This window comes from Ranitomeya variabilis, chromosome 3, assembly GCF_051348905.1.
Source record: "Ranitomeya variabilis isolate aRanVar5 chromosome 3, aRanVar5.hap1, whole genome shotgun sequence".
In the NCBI taxonomy this organism is placed as follows: domain Eukaryota; kingdom Metazoa; phylum Chordata; class Amphibia; order Anura; family Dendrobatidae; genus Ranitomeya; species Ranitomeya variabilis.
The window spans coordinates 455,197,445-455,218,241 of record NC_135234.1 but is presented as its reverse complement, the minus strand read 5'-3'; the positions used below and the strand labels follow the sequence as shown (position 1 = coordinate 455,218,241).

The window sequence follows — 20,797 nt, the reverse complement described above, 5'->3', positions numbered from 1 at the left end:
TTAGGTCCCTTCCTCAGGCATGGTGTAACAAAGTTTCTGAAGAAACACAAATAGCACAAACAACAACAAAGAGGCATGATATAATAAATGAACATTTAAATAAACAAACTGAGCTCGGAGACTAAATCCTTAATTGGATTAAATTAGTGGTGTGAAAGTTTTATAGCCCAATATCCAAGGAAGATCAGAGCCCTGGTGCCCTCAACTTCTTTGGAGCAGATTCCTCAGATTCTGTAGTGATTCATAAATCCTTCTGACAGATTTAGTCCTGTGTGGATGGTTTGTTTGTTTATTTAACCCCTTATCCCATATGACGTACTATCCCGTCAAGGTGACCTGGGACTTAATTCCCAGTGACGGGATAGTACGTCATAGCCGATCAGCCGCGCTCACGGGGGGAGCGCGGCCGGGTGTCAGCTGCCTATCGCAGCTGAAATCCGGCACTATGCCAGGAGCGGTCACGGACCGCCCCCGGCACGTTAACCCCCGGCACACCGGATCCAAAATGGCCGCGGGGCTGCATCCGGGTCCTGCAGGGAGTACGTCCGGGACCGGAGCAGGCTGCAGATGAAAGCTGCAGCCTGCAGCGATGTGAGTGAGAGCGCCGATCTGATAGTGCTGTGCACACTATCAGATCGGCGATCTGTGATGTCCCCCCCTGGGACAAAGTAAAAAAGTTTAAAAAAAAATTTCCACATGTGTAAAAAAAAATATATATATTGTTCCCATAAATACATTTCTTTATCTAAAAAAAAAAAAACAATAAAAGTACACATACTTAGTATCGCCGCGTCCGTAACGACCCAACCTATAAAACTGTCCCACTAGTTAACCCCTTCAGTGAACACTGTAGGAAAAAAGAAAAACGAGCCAAAAAACAACGCTTTATCATACCGCCGAACAAAAAGTGAAATAACACGCGATCAAAAAGATGGATATAAATAACCATGGTACCGCTGAAAACGTCATCTTGTCCCGCAAAAAACGAGCCGCCATATAGCATCATAACCAAAAAAATAAAAGTTATAGTCCTCAGAATAAAGCGATGCCAAAATAATTATTTTTTCTATAAAATAGTTTTTATCGTATAAAAGCGCCAAAACATAAAAAAATGATATAAATGAGATATCGCTGTAATCGTACTGACCCGACGAACAAAAAACTGCTTTATCAATTTTACCAAACGTGGAACGGTATAAACGCCTCCCCCAAAAGAAATTCATGAATAGCTGGTTTTTGGTCATTCTGCCTCATAAAAATTGGAATAAAAAGTGATCAAAAACTGTCACATGTCCGAAAATGTTACCAATAAAAACGTCAACTCGTCCCGCAAAAAACAAGACCTCACATGACTCTGTGGACCAAAATACGGAAAAATTATAGGTCTCAAAATATGGAGACGCAAAAACTTTTTTGCTATAAAAAGCGTCTTTTAGTGTGTGACAGCTGCCAATCATAAAAATCCGATATAAAAAATGCTATAAAAGTAAATCAAACCCCCCTTCATCACCCCCTTAGTTAGGGAAAAATAATAAAATTAAAAAAATGTATTTATTTCCATTTTCCCATTAGGGTTAGGGCTAGGGTTAGGGGTTGGGGCTAGGGTTGGGGATAAAGTTAGGGTTGGGGCTAAAGTTAGGGTTAGGGTTTGGATTACATTTACGGTTGGGATTAGGGTTGAGATTAGAATTAGGGGTGTGTCAGGGTTAGGGGTGTGGTTAGGGTTTCAGTTGGGATTAGGGCTAGGGGTGTGTTTGGATTAGTTTCAGGTAGAATTGGGGAGTTTCCACTGTTTAGGCACATCAGGGGCTCTCCAAACGCGACTTGGCGTCCGATCTCAATTCCAGCCAATTCTGCGTTGAAAAAGTAAAACAGTGCTCCTTCCCTTCCGAGCTCTCCCGTGCGCCCAAACAGGGGTTTACCCCAACATATGGGGCATCAGCGTACTCGGGACAAATTGGACAACAACTTTTGGGGTCCAAGTTCTCTTGTTATCTCTGGGGAAAAAAACATTTGGGGGGCTAAAAATCATTTTTGTGGGAAAAAAAGGATTTTTTATTTTCACAGCACTGCGTTGTAAACTGTAGTGAAACACTTGGGGGTTCAAAGTTCTCACAACACATCTAGATAAGTTCCTTGGGAGGTCTAGTTTCCAATATGGGGTCACTTATGGGGGGTTTATACTGTTTGGGTACATCGGGGGTTTATACTGTTTGGGTACATCGGGGGCTCTGCAAATGCAACATGACGCCTGCAGACCAATCCATCTAAGTCTGCATTCCAAATGGCGCTCCTTCCCTTCCGAGCTCTGCCATGCGCCCAAACAGTGGTTCCCCCCACATATGGGGTATCAGCGTACTCAGGACAAATTGGACAACAACTTTTGAGGTCAAATTTATCCTGTTACCCTTGTGAAAATATAAAACTGGGGGCTAAAAAATCATTTTTCTGGAGAAAAAAAAAAAAAAATTTTAGTTTCTTGGCTCTGCGTTATAAACTGTAGTGAAACACTTGGGGGTTCAAAGCTCTCAAAACACATCTAGATAAGTTCCTTAGGGGGTCTACTTTCCAAAATGGTGTCACTTGTGGGGGGTTTTAATGTTTAGGCACATCAGGGGCTCTCCAAACGCGACATGGTGTCCCATCTCAATTCCAGTCAATTTTGCATTGAAAAGTCAAATGGCGCTCCTTCCCTTCCGAGCTCTGCCATGCACCCAAACAATGGTTTACACCCACATATGGGGTATCAGCGTACTCAGGACAAATTGCACAACAATTTTTGGCATCCAATTTCTTCTCTTACCCTTGGGAAAATAAAAAATTGGGGGCGAAAAGATCATTTTTGTGAAAAAATATGATTTTTTATTTTTACGGCTCTGCATTATAAACTTCTGTGAAGCACTTGGTGGGTCAAAGTGCTCACCACACATCTAGATAAGTTCCTTAAGGGGTCACCTTTCCAAAATGGTGTCACTTGTGGGGGGTTTCAATGTTTAGGCATATCAGGGGCTCTCCAAACACAACATGGCGTCCCATCTCAATTCCAGTCAATTTTGCATTGAAAAGTCAAATGGCGCTCCTTCGCTTCCGAGCTCTGTCATGTGCCCAAAAAGTGGTTTACCCCCACATATGGGGTATCGGCGTACTCAGGACAAATTATACAACATCTTTTGGGGTCCATTTTCTCCTGTTACCCTTGGTAAAATAAAACAAATTGGAGCTGAAGTAAATTTTGTGTGAAAAAAAGTTAAATGTTCATTTTTATTTAAACATTCCAAAAATTCCTGTGAAACACCTGAAGGGTTAATAAACTTCTTGAATGTGGTTTTGAGCACATTGAGGGGTGCAGTTTTTAGAATGGTGTCACACTTGGTTATTTTCTATCATATAGACCCCTCAAAATGACTTCAAACGAGATGTGGTCCCTAAAAAAAAAATGGTGTTGTGAAAATGAGAAATTGCTGGTCAACTTTTAACCCTTAACTCCCTAACCAAAAAAAATTTTGGTTCCAAAATTGTGCTGATGTAAAGTAGACATGTGGGAAATGTTACTTATTAAGTATTTTGCGTGACATATGTCTGTGATTTAAGGGCATAAAAATTCAAAGTTGGAAAACTGTGAAATTTTCAAAATTTTTGCCAAATTTCCATTTTTTTCGCAAATAAACACAAGTTATATCGAATTAATTTTACCACTAACATGAAGTACAATATCTCACGAGAAAACAATGTCAGAATCGCCAAGATCCGTTGAAGCGTTCCAGAGTTATAACCTCATAAAGGGACAGTGGTCAGAATTGTAAAAATTGGCCCGGTCATTAACGTGCAAACCACCCTCGGGGCTTAAGGGGTTAAATGTTTGTTTATTATACCATGCCCCTCTTTTTTGTTGTTTGTGTATATTTCTGTGTTTCTTCCGATACTTTGTTATACCGTGCCTGAGGAAGGGACCTAGGAAGTCCCAAAAGCTTGCTTTGTAACATCATTTATTTTAGTTTAGTTAGCCATGAAAAGTTACCTTAGGCTAGTTTCACATTTGCGGACGAGGGTTTTACGGAGGACTGCGTAGTTCCTCCGTTAAGCCCCGCCCACTGCCACACCTCTTCCTTCAGCTCCGCCTATGTCAGCATGCGTCCTGCGTACCCTATCTTTAACTTTGGGTATGCAGGCCATGCGGGTGTATGCGGATGCCTGAGCATGTCGTTTTCACGCAGTGCCGACCTGCGTCAAACGCAACATGTTTAATGTAAAAATCAGAAAACTAAGCAACTAAAGACAACTTGACCAATATTCCACCAATATTCCAAATCGTTTGGTGAATTTGTCACAGATTTTCTTATGAATGGGAACTGTTCTGCAGTACCAGGCTGCTTCCGTGACAGATTATACGGAGCTGCACATTGCCGCCCTTTTCAAAGTTCTCAGATCCACAGGAGCTTGTAACCACTGATTGCTGCTGGGTGTTGGACCACACAGGTCTGACATTGATGACGTGTCTTGCTGGTAGGTCACCAGTGGGGTGTGATTGGCAACACCTTTATGCTTTCTTTACTCTTTTGTTTTGTGCAAGAAAAATAGTTTTAGGTTTAGTTTACTTTTTCTTTTCCAACTATGACTATAATAAAGTGAAACCTATTTTTCAGGTGTGTATCATCGTACATTAATGTCCAGGAAAGGGATCCAAAAGCTCACCGCTTCCTCGGACATCTATATGAAATTGAAAGGAACGTGGAGAAATCTGTTGGCTGCTACAAGGTGATCTGGTGCTCTCCGTGCTGGGCACATTACTGTGTAGCAGCTCCTACGGAGTTATTGTATATTGCAAATTAGAAATCACTGACCTATGAAATATTTAATAATTTCCTTTTTTCCATTTTTTTTCTAGCGATCATTGGAATTGAATCCCACTCAGAAGGATCTTGTCCTTAAGATTGCAGAATTAATATGCACTATCAATGTCACAGATGGCAGAGCAGAATACTGGGTGGAAAAAGCAGCCAAGTTGTTTCCGGGAAATCCTGTTATCTACAGACTAAAAGTGAGCAATATTTTTACTTCTGATAATAGCGTCAGTTCATAGGATGCTTGGTTGTCTGAAACCACAGCGTTTCTGCTGCCATTTCGTCAATACCTCAGCAAAAACGAAACTAAGGCTGCGAGTAACCCCAGCTTTATGGACCCCCCTCCCTACCTAAACTTAATTTAGACTAGTATGGAGCAAGGGTGTTATACATGTTTCAGTTTTACTATGCTTTTTTTTGCCAAAGCCAATAGTGGGGAAGAAATTAATGCAAGAAATACCCTGTCCCTTATTTCTCCTGTTTTTTGAACCACCTTTGAATTTTGCCTTAAAAATTGGCATAAAAAAATTTAACAAATCCTATAATTATGCCTGGGTGGTGTCAACCATCACCCCGAGATCATATTTGCAGATTGTATTTGCTAACATAATTTTATTTAAAAACAGCCGTTTAAAACGCTGTATAATAATAGACAACTTAAAAATTTATCTAAGCAGTATCTCGTGCTTGATTATAAATTTGGTGCCTCTTTAGCTATCAGGTCTAAGTTTACGTAATCTCTTAATTTACTTACTTTGGTTAACTAAGTTACACCACGTGATGATGCAGTATTGTCGCATGGGATTAATCTTTGGCTACACGGTTCGATTATACAAATGACACTTTGATCAAACTTTGATCAGTGTGTGATCCGATTCTGTCGGATGAGAACTGGAGCACACCAAGAGGATGGAGAAGAAAATTTCTCCAACTTTTCTATTGTCAGTGTGTGAAAATCGGATTGCACTCAGTTGTCATCCAAGTGCAGATGGATGTTCTCCAGGCACTCATTGACTTACATGGCCGAGTGCAATCTGAATATGGATCAAATTTGGATAAGCAGCGATTCTTTTTTATAGTTGTTTTTTTTCACTCTGCAGCATTGGAGGAGCGCAGTGGCGCTGAAGCTGGCCAGATCCAGATCATGAACCCGTCACCCCCCCCCCCCCCCAGGCGTTTGAAACTAAAAGAGCAATAATGCTGCATTCTGACAAGGTGGCTATTTTAGTTCAAACTGTAAAGCTGCCCAAGGCAGGAGAATGGAGCGCAGGCGCCGGCTCATTTCAAAACAGCGCTGAGGAGGCGGCACCCGGCGCCAAGAAGACATGAGTGACGGCTGTGTGGCGTCTGCAGCAGGTGGGGGAAAGGCCTGCCTCCTTGACTGAAGAAAGGTATTTTCTCCTTCGCCTCATTGGGGGACACAGACCGTGGGTGTATGCTACTGCCACTAGGAGGCTGACACTAAGTGATACAAAGAAAGTTCGCTCCTCCCCTGCAGTATACACCCTCCTGCTGGCTCTCAGCTAACCAGTTTTTGCTTAGTGGCCATAGGAGGCACACGGACGGGTCTGCTATTAAGACCCAAAAACTTTTCACCTTTGCAACGGAAGAATGGGGCGACGCATTCTTTCATGTTCCGATCTCCCAGAACCAACAACAGGCGAGCACGGGAGTTTTACCTCTCCGTATACTCTCCTGCGACGTGGGAAGCCACTGCCTGAGCTGATTCTAGGGGCGACGGGCCCCTTCAAGGTCACCGATCTCCCCCCTCCGTTATCAGACGAGCAATGGAGTGTCACCTCCATTATCCTCTTCTGCGGCCAGGCCTATTGCCGGACATTCAGCCCTGCCCACCAGGTTTTACCCTCGGCTGTTCAGAGGCACTCTCCAGTGTGGCGTCCGAGCAGCCCCCACTGCACCACCACTATTAAGAGCAGATGGTACAAGGAGGCGGACAGTTCCTCTCCACCTCCCTGCTAAAAGGGACGATGGACTGAGGACTTTTCTTATCCCTGCACCGTCCAAACAGCAGCAACACCACAGGATCTTTTTCTACCTGCTGAACAAAGCTGCATACTGGGGTAAGTGCAGGGGCTCGAGCGGTTGGAGGGCTCTGCGCATCCAGCGTTTTTTCCCTCGTTCGGCGCCGGCTGGCTTCAAAAATTTAGCCCCCGGCTTCGGGTTTGTGTAGGCCGCAACCCGGAACTCCACAGATGCTAGGCCTCACTTCAGGCTCCACCCCCCTACTCAGGCGCCTCTCATTCAGGACGAGAGCTATTCTCGGCGGCCATCTTCATCCTCTTGCCATTTCCGGACACGAGCTCATCCGGAAGTGGCTGCTGCACGCACCGGCGGTACTCAGTGCTGAAGACAGCGCTATTCCAGACGGGGGACTCAGAATCTCAGTAAGGAGAATCCTCCCTCCGCACCCCTCCCCCGCACGCACCCCTCCCCCGCACGCACCCCGGCAGCATAAAGGGACTAGCGTTCCCTATTTTTAATACTTAATTAAAATACCACAGACGGTCGGAAAGCAAATCTGGTTCGTTCCGTCTTGTGGCTTCGGGTTCAGTGCTCTACCCTTCCATAGCCGCCACATGGGTTGCTTGACCAATAGTCTCCTGGTCAGAGACCTTAACTACTTCGATTCACACAAGTCACCTTTCCCCGAAGACAGTACAGCTGGCCAATCAAATCTTTTGAGCGGGAGACTAACAAGGGATCGTATCTTTTCTACAGACCCAACCAGCAGTGGAAGCGTTGTCCAGGACAGTCTAGATCTAAGGGATCTTGGTTCCAAAAAGGAGGGAATGAAAAGTAAGACCATTCCTGGACCTCAAACATCTAACAACCTTTGACAAGGTCCTCCTTTTTCAGATGGAGTTCCTCCGCTCAGCCATTACTTCAACAGAAAAAGGTGGAGTTTCTGGCATCCATCGACATTCGGGATTCTTACCCTCATATACAATTTTTCCCCTCTACAATAATCCCTTCGCCTTTCCATTCGCGAACAGCATTTTCAAGTCACGACCTTGCCCTTCGGCCTGGCTATCGCACCAGAGTGGTCGCAAGGGTCATGGCCGTTGTCATGTGCCTCTTGCACCCTAGAAGCATGGTCGTCCTGCCCTATTTGGTCGACTTTCTAGCCGCTCTTCCAGGACTACGCTGAGTCGTCTATATCACTTGCAATACCCTCTCACTTGGGCTAGCAGCTAAACTTTGACAAGTTTTTTTCGTCATTCCCAGCCCAGTAGATCCTTTTTGAGGATGATCCTGCACAAGTAGGATGGTAATTCTCTCTCAAGTCAAGGTCGTGGCCCTTCAACAGGGAGCTCGTGCACTTGATCACTCATTCCCTCGGTTCATTCAATTCGCTAGGAGGGTTCTGAGGTAAAAGACGACAATGGAAGCAGTTTTCTTTCGCTCCGCTCGTTTTCAGCAAGTCAATCAGGCTTTCAAAGGGTAGTCTCTGAGCTCCTTCCTCATCCAGAGCCTTCTCCTGGTCCAATGGTTATTAGGGAATACCAATGCCAGTCGTCTTCTCCCGATCTTTGCTCTGGGGATCCGAACGGTACAGCTAATCCTACAGCAGGTCCACTTTGGTCAACCATCCGCCTTCAATTAGATAATGCCACGGCTGTGCCATACGTCAACCATCTAGCAGGTACCCACAGTCAAGCGGGGGCCGCAAGTAATCTAGAAAAACTTACAGGCGTCTAGAAAACGGATGTTTCATTTCCTGACCATGGCCGAGGTACTCTGCACTCTCTGATGGGCCGAGATCTATCATTCGGTGATCTCAGCAGTACATATCCCTGGAGTAGTACACTGGGCGGCAGACATATTCAGCCGTCAGGGTTTCTCCTCAAGTGAGTGGGAACTTCACTCGGAAGTCTTCCATTAGATCTGCCTTCACTGGAGTACTCCAGATGTAGGTCGGATGGCGTCCAAACTGAACGCCAATGTACTCCAGTTCATGGTTTGGCCTCAAGATCCAAGACCATCGCAGTGCATGCTCTGTTCTTCCATGGTACCAATTTCCATAACCCCTCTTCCACTACGTCTGAGATCTTTTTGGAAGCAGGAAGGGCCCCAGTGATCCCGGGAGACCCGCACTGACCATGTCAGGTTTTCTTGCTTGCGGTACTAGTATTTTTCCGTCTTAATGCGACAAAACTGCAAATATGGACTTTCTCGCAGGGAGTCTTCACCTGTAGTTCTTACCTACCGCGTACCGTTAGATCTGTGGGACCTTAATGGTCCTGGGGATCTTACAGTAGACTCGTTTTTTGATCCGGACAGACTTTACTATCAGGGAAGGTCGCTCCCCTTTTTTCTCTGCGTTCTTGTCATCCTGATGAGTCTTCAGAGCTCGCCGCTCTGCTCTTTCAGACTTTTTTCCTTATTACCATCAAGGCAAGGTTGCCCTCAGGCCATCCCCTTCCCTCGTTACCAAGGTGGTATTGTATTCCCACTGTTGCAGGGGCATCGTCCTTCTCTCATCTCTTTCGGCTCCAGTCCACAAATCGGAATGGGTACTCCATAATCTGGAAGAAGTGAGGGCTCCGAGTGGGTACGTATCGACGACGGCGTCCTTCCGAAGGTTGGACACTTTACTTGGGCGTCTCGATGGTAAGTAGGCTTCCTGACTGTCACAGGAAGGGTTTAGCCATTTCATCAGCCATGTTAGCCTGGTGGATTCTTTTCACCATCCAGGAGTCCTTCCGTGCTAGATGTCAGCCTATCTCCCTGTCTGAGGGCTCTAGGCACCAGACGTCGGCAAGCACGGCCGCAAGCTTGCGAATTCCTCCAGTCCGCATGCATTCTTGAAGCACTATAATACCCACACTTCCACAGATGTGAGTCTGGGCAGGCGGACTCTGCAGGCTGCGGTGGCGCACTTGTAAGTAGCGGCTACACAGCCTGATCTGATGTTGTCCCCACCCAGGGACTGCTTTGGGACGTCCCACGGTCTGTGTCCCCCAATGAGGCGAAGGAGAAATAGGGATTTTTGTGTACTCACCGTAAAATCCTTTTCTCCGAGCTATTCATTGGGGGACACAGCTCCCTCCCTATTATTAGTTTGTGCTTGTTTTATAATTTGACATGCTATACTCTCATATATAATGTGACATGCTATATGCTCATATGTTGTTACTGATCTACTGCTTTTGCACCGAACTGGTTAGCTGAGAGCCAGCAGGAGGGTGTATACTGCAGGGGAGGAGCTAACTTTCTTTGTATTACTTAGTGGCAGCAGCATACACCCACGGTCTGTGTCCCCCAATTAATGGCTCGGAGAAAAGGATTTTACGTAGAGTACACAAAAATCCTTATTTCTGACAAATTACAAAACGGATTATTTCTGCAGTTACAGCACCCAGAACCAAGAGTCACCTTGTCAGAATGCAGCATTACTGCCGCACAAGGTGGCTCTTTTAGTTTCAAACGCCTGGGGGGGGGTGTGACAGGTTCCCTTAAAGAGCAGTGCTTACAAGCTTTAATGCAAACAGCTTGCATGGTGGCTTTCCTTGGAAATACCAACCATCTTTGATGAACTACAGCGGTAGCTAGTCACCTAAGGCTGCTTTCACACTAGCGTCCTTTGCAATACGTCGCAATGCGTCGTTCAGGAGAAAAAACGCATCCTGCAAAGTTGTCTGCAGGATGCGTTTTTTCCCCATAGACTTATATTACCGACGCATTGCGACGTATTGCCACACGTCGCAACCGTCGTGCGACGGTTGCGTCGTGTTTTGGCGGACCGTCGGCACAAAAAAAGTTGCATGTAACGTTTTTTGTGCGTCGAGTCCGCCATTTTCGACCGCGTATGTGCGGACGAAACTCCGCCCCCTCCTCCCCGGACCTTACAATGGGGCAGCGGAAGCATCGTAAGACTGCTTCCGCTGCCCACGTCGGGCATTTATTTCACAGCATGCGTCGGTACGTCGGCGCGACGCACTGCGACGGGCCCGTACCGACGCTAGTGTGAAAGCAGCCTAAGCAGTGTGCACTAAGCTGTAAAATTAAGTCAGAAAATCTCCGGGGTCTTGGCTACCAGGGCTAGCTGAGACCACAGAGAACATGATCAGGGCCGGATTTTCCGATTTCCGATCACGTGATTGCCGTTATTCATTCGTTCAATTATTTCTCTTCTGACGTGATATACACGTCAGAGGAGAGAGAAATGATGCCACCCGAGACCTCCTGATCCGTCCCATGGCCCGGCGTCCTCTTCCTAGGAGAAAAAATGGCCACATGCTCAGTGCGCCCGCCGAGATATGCCACATGGCACCCAGCAACAATAGATTTTTCCTATAGGTTCCTGGTTCCTTTTAATCACTGTGATAGATCATATCACAGTGATCAATATAAAATAAGTAGTAAATCAAACCCCCCCCCCCTTGTCACCTTCTTAGTTAGATAAAAATGATTAAAATACTTTTTTTTCCATTCTTTGCAGTTGGGTTTAGGGTTGGGTTCTTTTGAAAAGAAAAAAACAACAAAAATGATATGTCGGCTAGTGGTTTTTGTATCGGGTGCCCAGGTATGCACAGAGTAGCGTGGATTCCCGCATGTTTTGTGTTTTTTTTTGGGTGTCTTAACAGCCGTGCATGTCACTTGTGCACCCGCGATATTCGGTGCATACACGAGCCACCGATGCAAACAGAAGAAGCGAGTACTAGCGCTCAACACTAATAACGTCATATTCAATATGACGACCTAGTGTTAACAAATTGTCGTACCTGTGTGTTCAAAAAGCTCACTATACCCCTGGATAAAATCCTTGAGGTGTGTGGTTTCCAAAATGGTGTCACTTGTTGGGGGTCTCCACTATTTAGCCACATCAGGGACTCTCCAAACATGACGGGGCGTCCGCCAATTATTCCAGCAAATTTTACATTCAAAAAGTCAAACGTCATTCCTTCCTTTCCGAACCCTGCCTTGCGCCGAAACAGTGGCTTGCCCCCACATATGGGGTATCTGCATGCTCAGGAGAAATTGCACAACAAATTTTGTGGTTAACTTTTTTTTCCTGTTACTCTTGTGAAAATAATAAAAATTTTGTCTAAAGTAAGTTTTGTCACATTCCAAAAATTCCTCTGGAGCACCTGAAGGGTTAATAAACTTCTTGAATGTGGTTTTGAGCACTTTGAGGGGTGCAGTGTTTAGAATGGTGTCACTTTGGTGTACTTTCCATTGATACATTTCCCAAGTTATAGCAAATTTTATCACTATCATGAAGTACAATAGGTAAAAACAGAGTCTCAGAATCCGTTAAAGCATTCCAGAGTTATTACGTCAGTCACAGCGGTCAGATTTGTAGAATTTGGCTCCGTCATTAAGGGGTTAAAAATGCCTGTTCATAAAAACGTAGACTTTAAATATGTAAATTTCAAAATTGATTGCTTTACAATATTGCCCATTTAGTAAGATATGATCCGACCCCTTCAAGTAGTGATACTTGTTAATGTTTTACATATTTTTTATCTTTTATTTTTTTTTTTTTTTTTAGGAGCAGCTGCTAAACTTACAAGGTGAAGCTGGTTGGAATCGTTTGTTTGATTTAATCCAGTCTGAGCTGTTTGCGAGACCTGATGATGTCTGTGTGAATATCAGACTAGTGGAGTTATTCCGGTCTAATAAGCGACTAGATGAAGCTGTGATCCATTGTCTGAAGCCAGAGAGAAGAGCCCTGCGCAGCCATTTAGAGTGGTGCTCTTGTGTGGTACAGGTTTTAAAGGTCAGCTGATTATTTTCTTTTAGAAATCTGCTTACTGAAGGGGTTATCCCTCTCATTGAAGAAATTTCATATATATATTGTGAATCCAGGGTCTAGCGGCCTTAAAAATACTTTTGTTTTTGCAGCAATTTTTAAATTTATGATCTCCAGTCCTAGATATCACTACTAGTTTTGTTCGAGTTACACCAGTTTACTTTTAATTTTCTGTCGGACACATGCCTTAACTGCTTTGCACTAAAGGTCCCCATCTATGAAAGATTAAAGTCGTCTGAACCCACCAATATGAGCTGGATCGAACAAGTATTTAATTTTTGTCAGCTTTATGACTCTATTCCTTGACATATGACACTGGGGGAAGTAAGGATCTGATAGTTTGAATTCAACCACCCGATTCTTTCGTTCTCCTCTCGTCCCACTGAAGTTATATAAACTCTTGGTCTAACGTCTGCATGGGGGAAGAAAGTTGCCTCACCTGGTGACAGATAAGCAGGACACTTCTTATATTTTAAGAGACCTTTCTAAAGGCTCATTCAGACGTCTGTGCACAGATTGACCGCTGGTCTCTTCACCCAAGTGCGACAGCTTCATGCATTTCTGTGAGGCTGTCCCACTGTGGTTGAGAGCGCATCGGCCAGTCCATGTGTTGTGGTCCAATCTTGGACCGATTTGCATGGACTGTGGAATGATGTCTACTGCTATTAGAAATTTGTACAAATGAACAAGCAAAATGTGTGTAATGCTGTATACTATAAAATATGTATGAATATGAAATATTCATTGTATAGATTACATACACTGCATTACACAGTGCAAGACATTTTATTTACAGACCAATCTAGGACCTCCAGGTACTTTATGTCCATGATTTTTTCTGCTGTTTCAGCAATCGTACATTCACTTACTAACTTTGAGAGATGTCATGTATATCATAGGTCACTGTAAGCCATGATTCTTTATACTTGATATATGTACAGTATGGACTCGTACCCCGGCAAGAGACTGTATGATTACCTCTTATAGTTGTACCCAACAGGCCTCCTCCACACACATACTGATATGTTTGATACACATAACTTTGAGATACCGGTGTATATTTTTAATATTTTATTTTTATGATGCGCACAAGTTCAGTGTGTGTTTCTGTCTTTTTTTTTTTTTTCTGCGGGAATACACAGATCTGTAAATAGGGCAGCACCCAATAAAGGGAATCAGCCCCTGTAGCATGTTACTATCAAATACTGAAAGGATCAGAAGCAGCTATCTGCCGACAATACATTTCTTCTTGAGAAGTGTGCTGTCTTCCAGGTTCCCAAATCAAAGGTGTCTGATAGGGTATCAAGACTCATTAGTGCTAAAGACGACCACCCATGTCTGTTAATACACCTGGAAACTATAGGAGGAGACTATGAAGACCTAGGCTGGAAAGTAAAGGAACTGGGAGCGCAAATAGTCTTTTCATCCATCCTCCCAGTTTATGGACATGGACCAAGTAGATTGAAAAGGATTCTACAGGTGAAGTGGCTATGTCGACTGTGCCGTGAGCAACGTTTTGGGTTTCTTGACCATGGAGTGAATTTACCTGTATGATGGACTCCTTGCTAAAGATGGGTTTCATCTTACAAAAACAGGAAAACACATATTTGGTAGACTCCTTGCTACACTCATCAAGAGAGCTTAACACTAGAGCAAAAATGGGACAGAAAATATACGCCATGAAGAAATATGCAGCTATTTAATTTTTTTGAGAGCACTATTAGAAGTGTAAAGGAAGAAGAAAAACAACAAACTCTGAATGAAAATAGAGGAGCAAGAGAAACCAACTACAAACTAAAATGTCTGTACAAATGCACAGATCATGGAAACCAGACAAGCAGAATTGGAGCTGCTAGCAAAAGAGAAATATGTCATATGCATCACTGAAACTGGAATACAAACCTTGAAGGCTGCAACTTATTAGAAACCGGATTAACAAGAAGGGAGGAGGTGTTACATTGTATGTTAGGAAAGGGTATATCTTCACAGATCCAGGCTTCAGAGGCTGGTAGCTGTATAGAAACTGTTTTGGGTAAGAATTCAAGGAAAGAAGAACAGAAAGGACACCATTATAGGTGTTTAACTGTAGGACACCTGGACAGACTGAAGATATGGATGAACTCTCTTTACATCAGATGTCTCTGTTTTCAAAAAAGTATGACACCGTGATCAAGGAAGATTATAACTATCCAATTATTTGTTGGGAATCTCTCAAGCAAAAGTACTGGGTCCAGACCATTCTTATCTTCTCTTGCTGACAACTTTATCAAAAGGTAGAAGAGCGAAAAAGAGTATATGCAATCTGGGGCTTATTTCTTACCAACAGGGAGAAAAGTAAAGGTGGCTGTGCATTTAGGAGGCAGCGATCATGCTATCCTCAAATTTTGGATTTCAAAAGGAGGAAGACCAGCGAGGAATCAGACTTTAAGGGTTGGCCTTTATAAAGGCTGATTTCAATGGACTCCGAGAGAGGGTAGGAAAGGTCCAATGGCTGGATGTTCTAAAGAACAGAAATGTCCAAGAAGAATGGGAGATTTTGCTAAATTAAACTCTCACCCCACAATTGCGAACAATCCCAAAAAGAAGTAAGAATTGGAAGCATTTAAAGAGACCAGGGTGGATGAACACAGAACTTAATCACTTGTTAAAAAGGAAATGTATATCAAGTAGAAAGAGGGGGGCATATCTAAAGAAGAATGTAATGCTGTTTCCAGGGAAAGTGTTAGAAGAGCTAAATCCAGAAATGGAGTAAGGCTGCTTGCAAGGGAGTCCAAATGTTGTAAAAAAGGGATTTGGGGGGGTTATGTCAAAAGAAAACGAAAAGTCAGATTCTATAGGATTTTTACAGGATGAAAAGGGTGAAGTGGTCAAAAATGATGTTGAGAAGGCAGAACTTTTAAATTCCTACATCTGTGTTCTCTAAGAAAGCAATTGTAACGTCAACTGATCTTCACAGTGCCATCGAAGAAATAAAAGAATATCTCCTGGTTCAGATGAATTGCATCCTAGGGTACTGACAGTTAGCAGAGGGAATTGCAGAACCACTAACCAGAATCTTTGACAAATCCTGGAAAACTGGAGAAGTCCCAGTAGATTGGAGAAGGGCAAATGTTGTCCCTATCTTCAAAAAAGGAAAGAAGACGGAGCCAGGAAATTACAGGCCTGTGAGCCTTACTTCTATACCAGGAAATATATTTGAACAAATTATTAAACAGCATGTATGTAAGTACTTGGATAAGAATATAGTAATTAACCAGAGCCAGCATGGGTTTGTAGCAAACAGGTTATGCCAGACTATTCTAATTTCCTTCTATAATGGAATCTCCAACTGGATGGATCAGGGAAATGCGGTAGATATAGTATGTCTTGACTTCATCAAAGCATTTGATGAAGTATCTCATACTATCCTTATTGAAAAAATTACCAAGTATGAGATTGACAAGGCTACGGTTAGGTGGATTTGGATAACTGGCTCAGTGATCTTTGTCAGAGTGGTAATAAATGGTTGCGCATCCAGTTCGATAAGTTCATATAAGGATTTAACATGGAGAAATGCAATTTTCTACATCTGGACAAGAAAAATGAAAATTACATATATAGAATGGGAGGAATAGAACGAAGTAATGGCACGTGTGAAAAAGACTTGTTTGTACTAATAGATCACAGACTGCACATGAGTCAGCAGTGTGATGCAGCAGCAAAAAAGGCAAACATAGTTCTAGGATGTATTAAAGGGAAGGTACCATCAAAAAAAATTTTTTCCAGCAGTTGAAAAAAATTGAAAGAATTAATGTTAACATTGTGTTAAATATGATTAGTTTATCATTACCGTATGTAAACTATGAAAAATGTATATAGGTTTGATATTTTAACTTTTAAACACTATTGGGAGCAGCTACTGAAATTTGACACAGAAACCTAGGATACAACTAGCTCACATTACGACTGCAGTAAATACGGGCTGAATCTGCTCGTTTGTGTGTGTGATGTCACTGATCTCCTCCCCTCCTGGGTGTTTGCTAAGGGATAAGAAAGTATAAGGTTTAGGATCACAGTGCGGAGCCATGTTGTTGGTGACTGCAAAGTTATACTGACAAGTACAGTGTCACGAGGACGTATGGCAGCACCGATTCTTTTAGTTGGTACTGCTCGCTGTATTTCTTACTTGAAGCTGCAAACATCCGATCTCTGCTACAATATACAGTAAAATACACATGAACGCTCACACATAGGAAAATACACATGCACGCTCAGGCACATGAAAATACGCTCGCACACGTGGGAAAGCACACATGCACACTCGCACACGGGAAATAATGTATAATGGCCCCTCTAGCCTGGCATACATAAGGTAGCACCAGTCAGCCTGGCATACATGCCTCACAACATCCCTCCCCAGCCAGCCTGGCATACATGCCTCACCACCCCTCCTCCAGCCTGCCAGCCTGGCATACATGCCTCACCCCCTCCAGCCAGCCTGGCATACATGCCTCACCCCCTCCTCCAGCCGGCCAGCCTGGCGTACATGCCTCACCCCCCTCCAGCCGGCCAGCCTGGCATACATGCCTCACCCCCCTCCAGCCGGCCAGCCTGGCATACATGCCTCGCCCCCCTCCGGCCAGCCTGGCATACATGCCTCGCCCCCCTCCGGCTGGCCAGCCTGGCATACATGCCTCGTCCCCCTCCGGCCGGCCAGCCTGGCATGCATGCCTCGTCCCCCTCCGGCCGGCCAGCCTGGCATGCATGCCTCGTCCCCCTCCGGCCGGCCAGCCTGGCATGCATGCCTCGCCCCCCTCCGGCCAGCCTGGCATGTATGCCTCGCCCCCCTCCGGCCGGCCAGCCTGGCATACATGCCTCGCCCCCCCCTCCGGCCGGCCAGCCTGGCATACATGCCTCGCCCCCCCTCCGGCCGGCCAGCCTGGCATACATGCCTCGCCCCCTCCGGCCGGCCAGCCTGGCATACATGCCTCGCCCCCCGCCGGGCAGCCTGGCATACATGCCTCGCCCCCGCCGGCCGGGCAGCCTGGCATACATGCCTCGCCCCCGCCGGCCGGGCAGCCTGGCATACATGCCTCGCCCCCCGCCGGCCGGCCAGGCATACATGCCTCGCCCCCCTCCGGCCGGCCAGCCTGGCATACATGCTTCGCCCCCCGCCGGCCAGCCAGCCTGGCATACATGCTTCGCCCCCCGCCGGCCAGCCTGGCATACATGCCTCAATCCCCCTCCAATCGGCCAGCCTGGCATAAATGGCCCTCCGTCTACACAATGCATAGGAAAAAAGAGCTTGTGCTTACCTTCCCTCCTCTCCCAAGAATTGCTGCATCCTCTTCAGAGCACAGCAGTGTGACGATTTCCCTGCTGAGCTCTGAACAGGTCGCCAGTGAGCGGTTATCGCAGCCTTTACTGTAATACTAATTACAGGCTGTGATCACAGCTTCCTGGCATCTTCTCCCCGGCAGCTCCTGAGCAGTGTGCGCAATGACAGGGGAAAATAAAGCCCACAGCATACGCTGCGGGCTAGATCAAAATGGCCACAATATCCTCCCACCGCTGTGACCTGGACAGCCCGGGGGATGTCCCCAGGTCGCAGCTAGAGGCAGGAGGAGCAACCTCATGCAAGAGATGGCGGCATCGGACTGCAGAATCTTATGCCCATGGCTGCTGTAAGGCTACGTTTATATTTGCGTTGTGCGCCGCAGCGTCGGCGACGCAACGCACAACGCAAACAAAAACGCAGCAAAACGCTGCGTTTTGCGACGCATGCGTCCTTTTTTTGGTTGATTTTGGACGCAGCAAAAATGCAACTTGCTGCGTCCTCTGCGCCCGGACGCGTGCGCCGCAGTGACGCATGCGTCGCAAAACGCAAGTGCAACGCATGTCCATGCGCCCCCATGTTAAATATAGGGGCGCATGACGCATGCGGCGGCGCCCGACGCTGCGGCGCCGACCGCAAATGTGAACGTAGACTTGGTGAAGTAAGTGTTGTGCCCAGACACTTACGCCCCCAGTAATAAAAATGGCAGCCCAGTAAAAGTTAATAAACTATTAAAGTAGTTAATTTAATTTTGTATTAAAAATAATTTATTATATAATCAATAATAATGAATACAAAAATTAAACTCATGGCACCTTCCCTTTAAGAGAAGAATAGACCCTAGATCACGTGAAGTAATTATCCCCTCTACTCCTCCTTGGTCAGGCCTCTTCTGGAATACTGTGTCCAGTTCTGGGCACCATATTTTAAAATGGACATTGAAAAACTGGAGCAAGTTCAGAGAAGAGCTACCAGGATGGTGAGCTGATGCAATGTCCTACGAGGAACGGTAAAGTATCTGGGAATCTTTATCTTGCAAAAAAGGCTAAAAAAGCGGTTTACAAATATCTGAAGGGATGTCGGTGTAGATGGATTATCATTATTTCCATTGACACATGGAAACATGAGAGAGAATGGAATGAAACTGAAAGGGAGAAGCTACAGATTAGATATTAGAAAAACATTTTGACAGTTAGGGTGATCAATGAGTGGAACAGGCGGCCACGAGAGGTGGTGAGTTCTCCTTCCATTGAAGTCTTCAGAGGCTGGACAGACATCTGTTTGAGATGGTTTAGTGAATACTGGGCAATGGGTTAGATACGATGACCATTGAGGTCCCTTCCAACTGTACCATTCTATGATTCTATGTAAAAAGAAACCTACACAGGGATTGCCATAAATAGTTTTTCTCCTTCGCCTCATTGGGGGACACAGACCGTGGGGTGTATGCTGCTGCCACTAGGAGGATGACACTAAGTGATACAAAGAAAGTTAGCTCCTCCCCTGCAGTATACACCCTCCTGCTGGCTCTCAGCTAACCAGTTCTTGCTTAGTGTCTGTAGGAGGCACACGGGTCTGTTTCAGACCCCAACGTTTTTATTTTATTTTTTACTTTTCTGTAAGTTTTTATTTTTTAATTAACGGAGTGAAGGGGGCGACGGTTCCTTTCAAGGTTCCGATCTCCCCCGAATCATCAACAGGCGAGCACGGCGAGTATACCTCCCCGTACCTTTCCTGCGACGTGGGAAGCCATGCCTGAGCTCACTTCAGGGGCGACGGTTCCTTCACGGTCCCGATCTTCCCACACCAGCAACAGGCGAGCACATGGAGTGTCACCTCCACGTACCCTCTCCTGGAGCCAGGCCTAATGCCGGACAACTGGCCCTGTCCACCCGAGGGCTGAACTCCGTGGATGTACAGAGGCCCCTCTCTTCGGCGTCCGAGCAGCCCCCACTGTCCCACCACTGTGAAAGCAGATGGCACAAGGAGGCGGACGGTTCCTCTCCACCTCCCTAACAAAGGGATGGTCGATTGAGGTTTATCCCTGCACTGTCCACTCTGCACAGAACAGCGCTGAAACCCACATCCACGGCGGCTCCATGCCGGGACACGCACCGATGGTGAGTGGATTCATCTTCAGAGGGATATCCACATGCTGACAGGCAGCCTCAGCCACTTTCCTGTGGCCCACCTCTCTGAGGTAACGCTCTGGCCGGCTGCAAAAATTTAGCCCCTGGCTTCGGCCGATGTGTAGGCCGCATCCCGGAAGTCTCGCCTGGAACGCCCCGCTGGTGTCGCCCGCCGGCTACAGAAATTTAGGCCCCGGCTTGGGCCTATTCAACATCGTGTCCGTGGCTCCGCCCCCCGAATTGGCGCTTCTCGTTCTCTGCGAGATTTTATCAACTCTGCAACTCCCGGTGGCCATCTTGGTCCACCCGGCCGGCTCACACTGGGGCGACGTTTTTTTGCATTAAGGTATGACAAGTATTCCTTGGTCTTAAAGGTGCATGTCCAGTATTTTCTGGTCTTAAAGGCGCATGACCAGTATTCCCTGGTCTTAAAGGCGCATGACCAGTATTCCCTGGTCTTAAAGGCGCATGACCAGTATTCCCTGGTCTTAAAGGCGCATGACCAGTATTCCCTGGTCTTAAAGGCGCATGACCAGTATTCCCTGGTCTTAAAGGCGCATGACCAGTATTCCCTGGTCTTAAAGGCGCATGACCAGTATTCCCTGGTCTTAAAGGCGCATGACCAGTATTCCCTGGTCTTAAAGGCGCATGACCAGTATTCCCTGGTCTTAAAGGCGCATGACCAGTATTTCCTGGTCTTAAAGGCGCATGACCAGTATTCCCTGGTCTTAAAGGC

General features: G+C 45.8%; 2 protein-coding genes across 4 annotated transcripts in view; both read left to right on the top strand.

The window, feature by feature from the left end:
* Nucleotides 1-20,797, top strand: part of LIMS1 (LIM zinc finger domain containing 1) — a 1,169,472-nt gene that overhangs the window by 217,525 nt on the left and 931,150 nt on the right. The gene's annotated exons all lie outside the window — the stretch shown is intronic.
* Nucleotides 1-20,797, top strand: part of LOC143816341 (E3 SUMO-protein ligase RanBP2-like) — a 115,367-nt gene that overhangs the window by 17,486 nt on the left and 77,084 nt on the right. For both annotated transcript variants that reach the window (XM_077296583.1, XM_077296582.1), the window contains exons 3-5: nt 4,644-4,755; nt 4,886-5,038; nt 12,358-12,585. In XM_077296583.1, the coding sequence (XP_077152698.1) occupies nt 4,644-4,755; nt 4,886-5,038; nt 12,358-12,585 (493 nt within the window). The remainder of the gene's footprint in view (nt 1-4,643; nt 4,756-4,885; nt 5,039-12,357; nt 12,586-20,797) is intronic.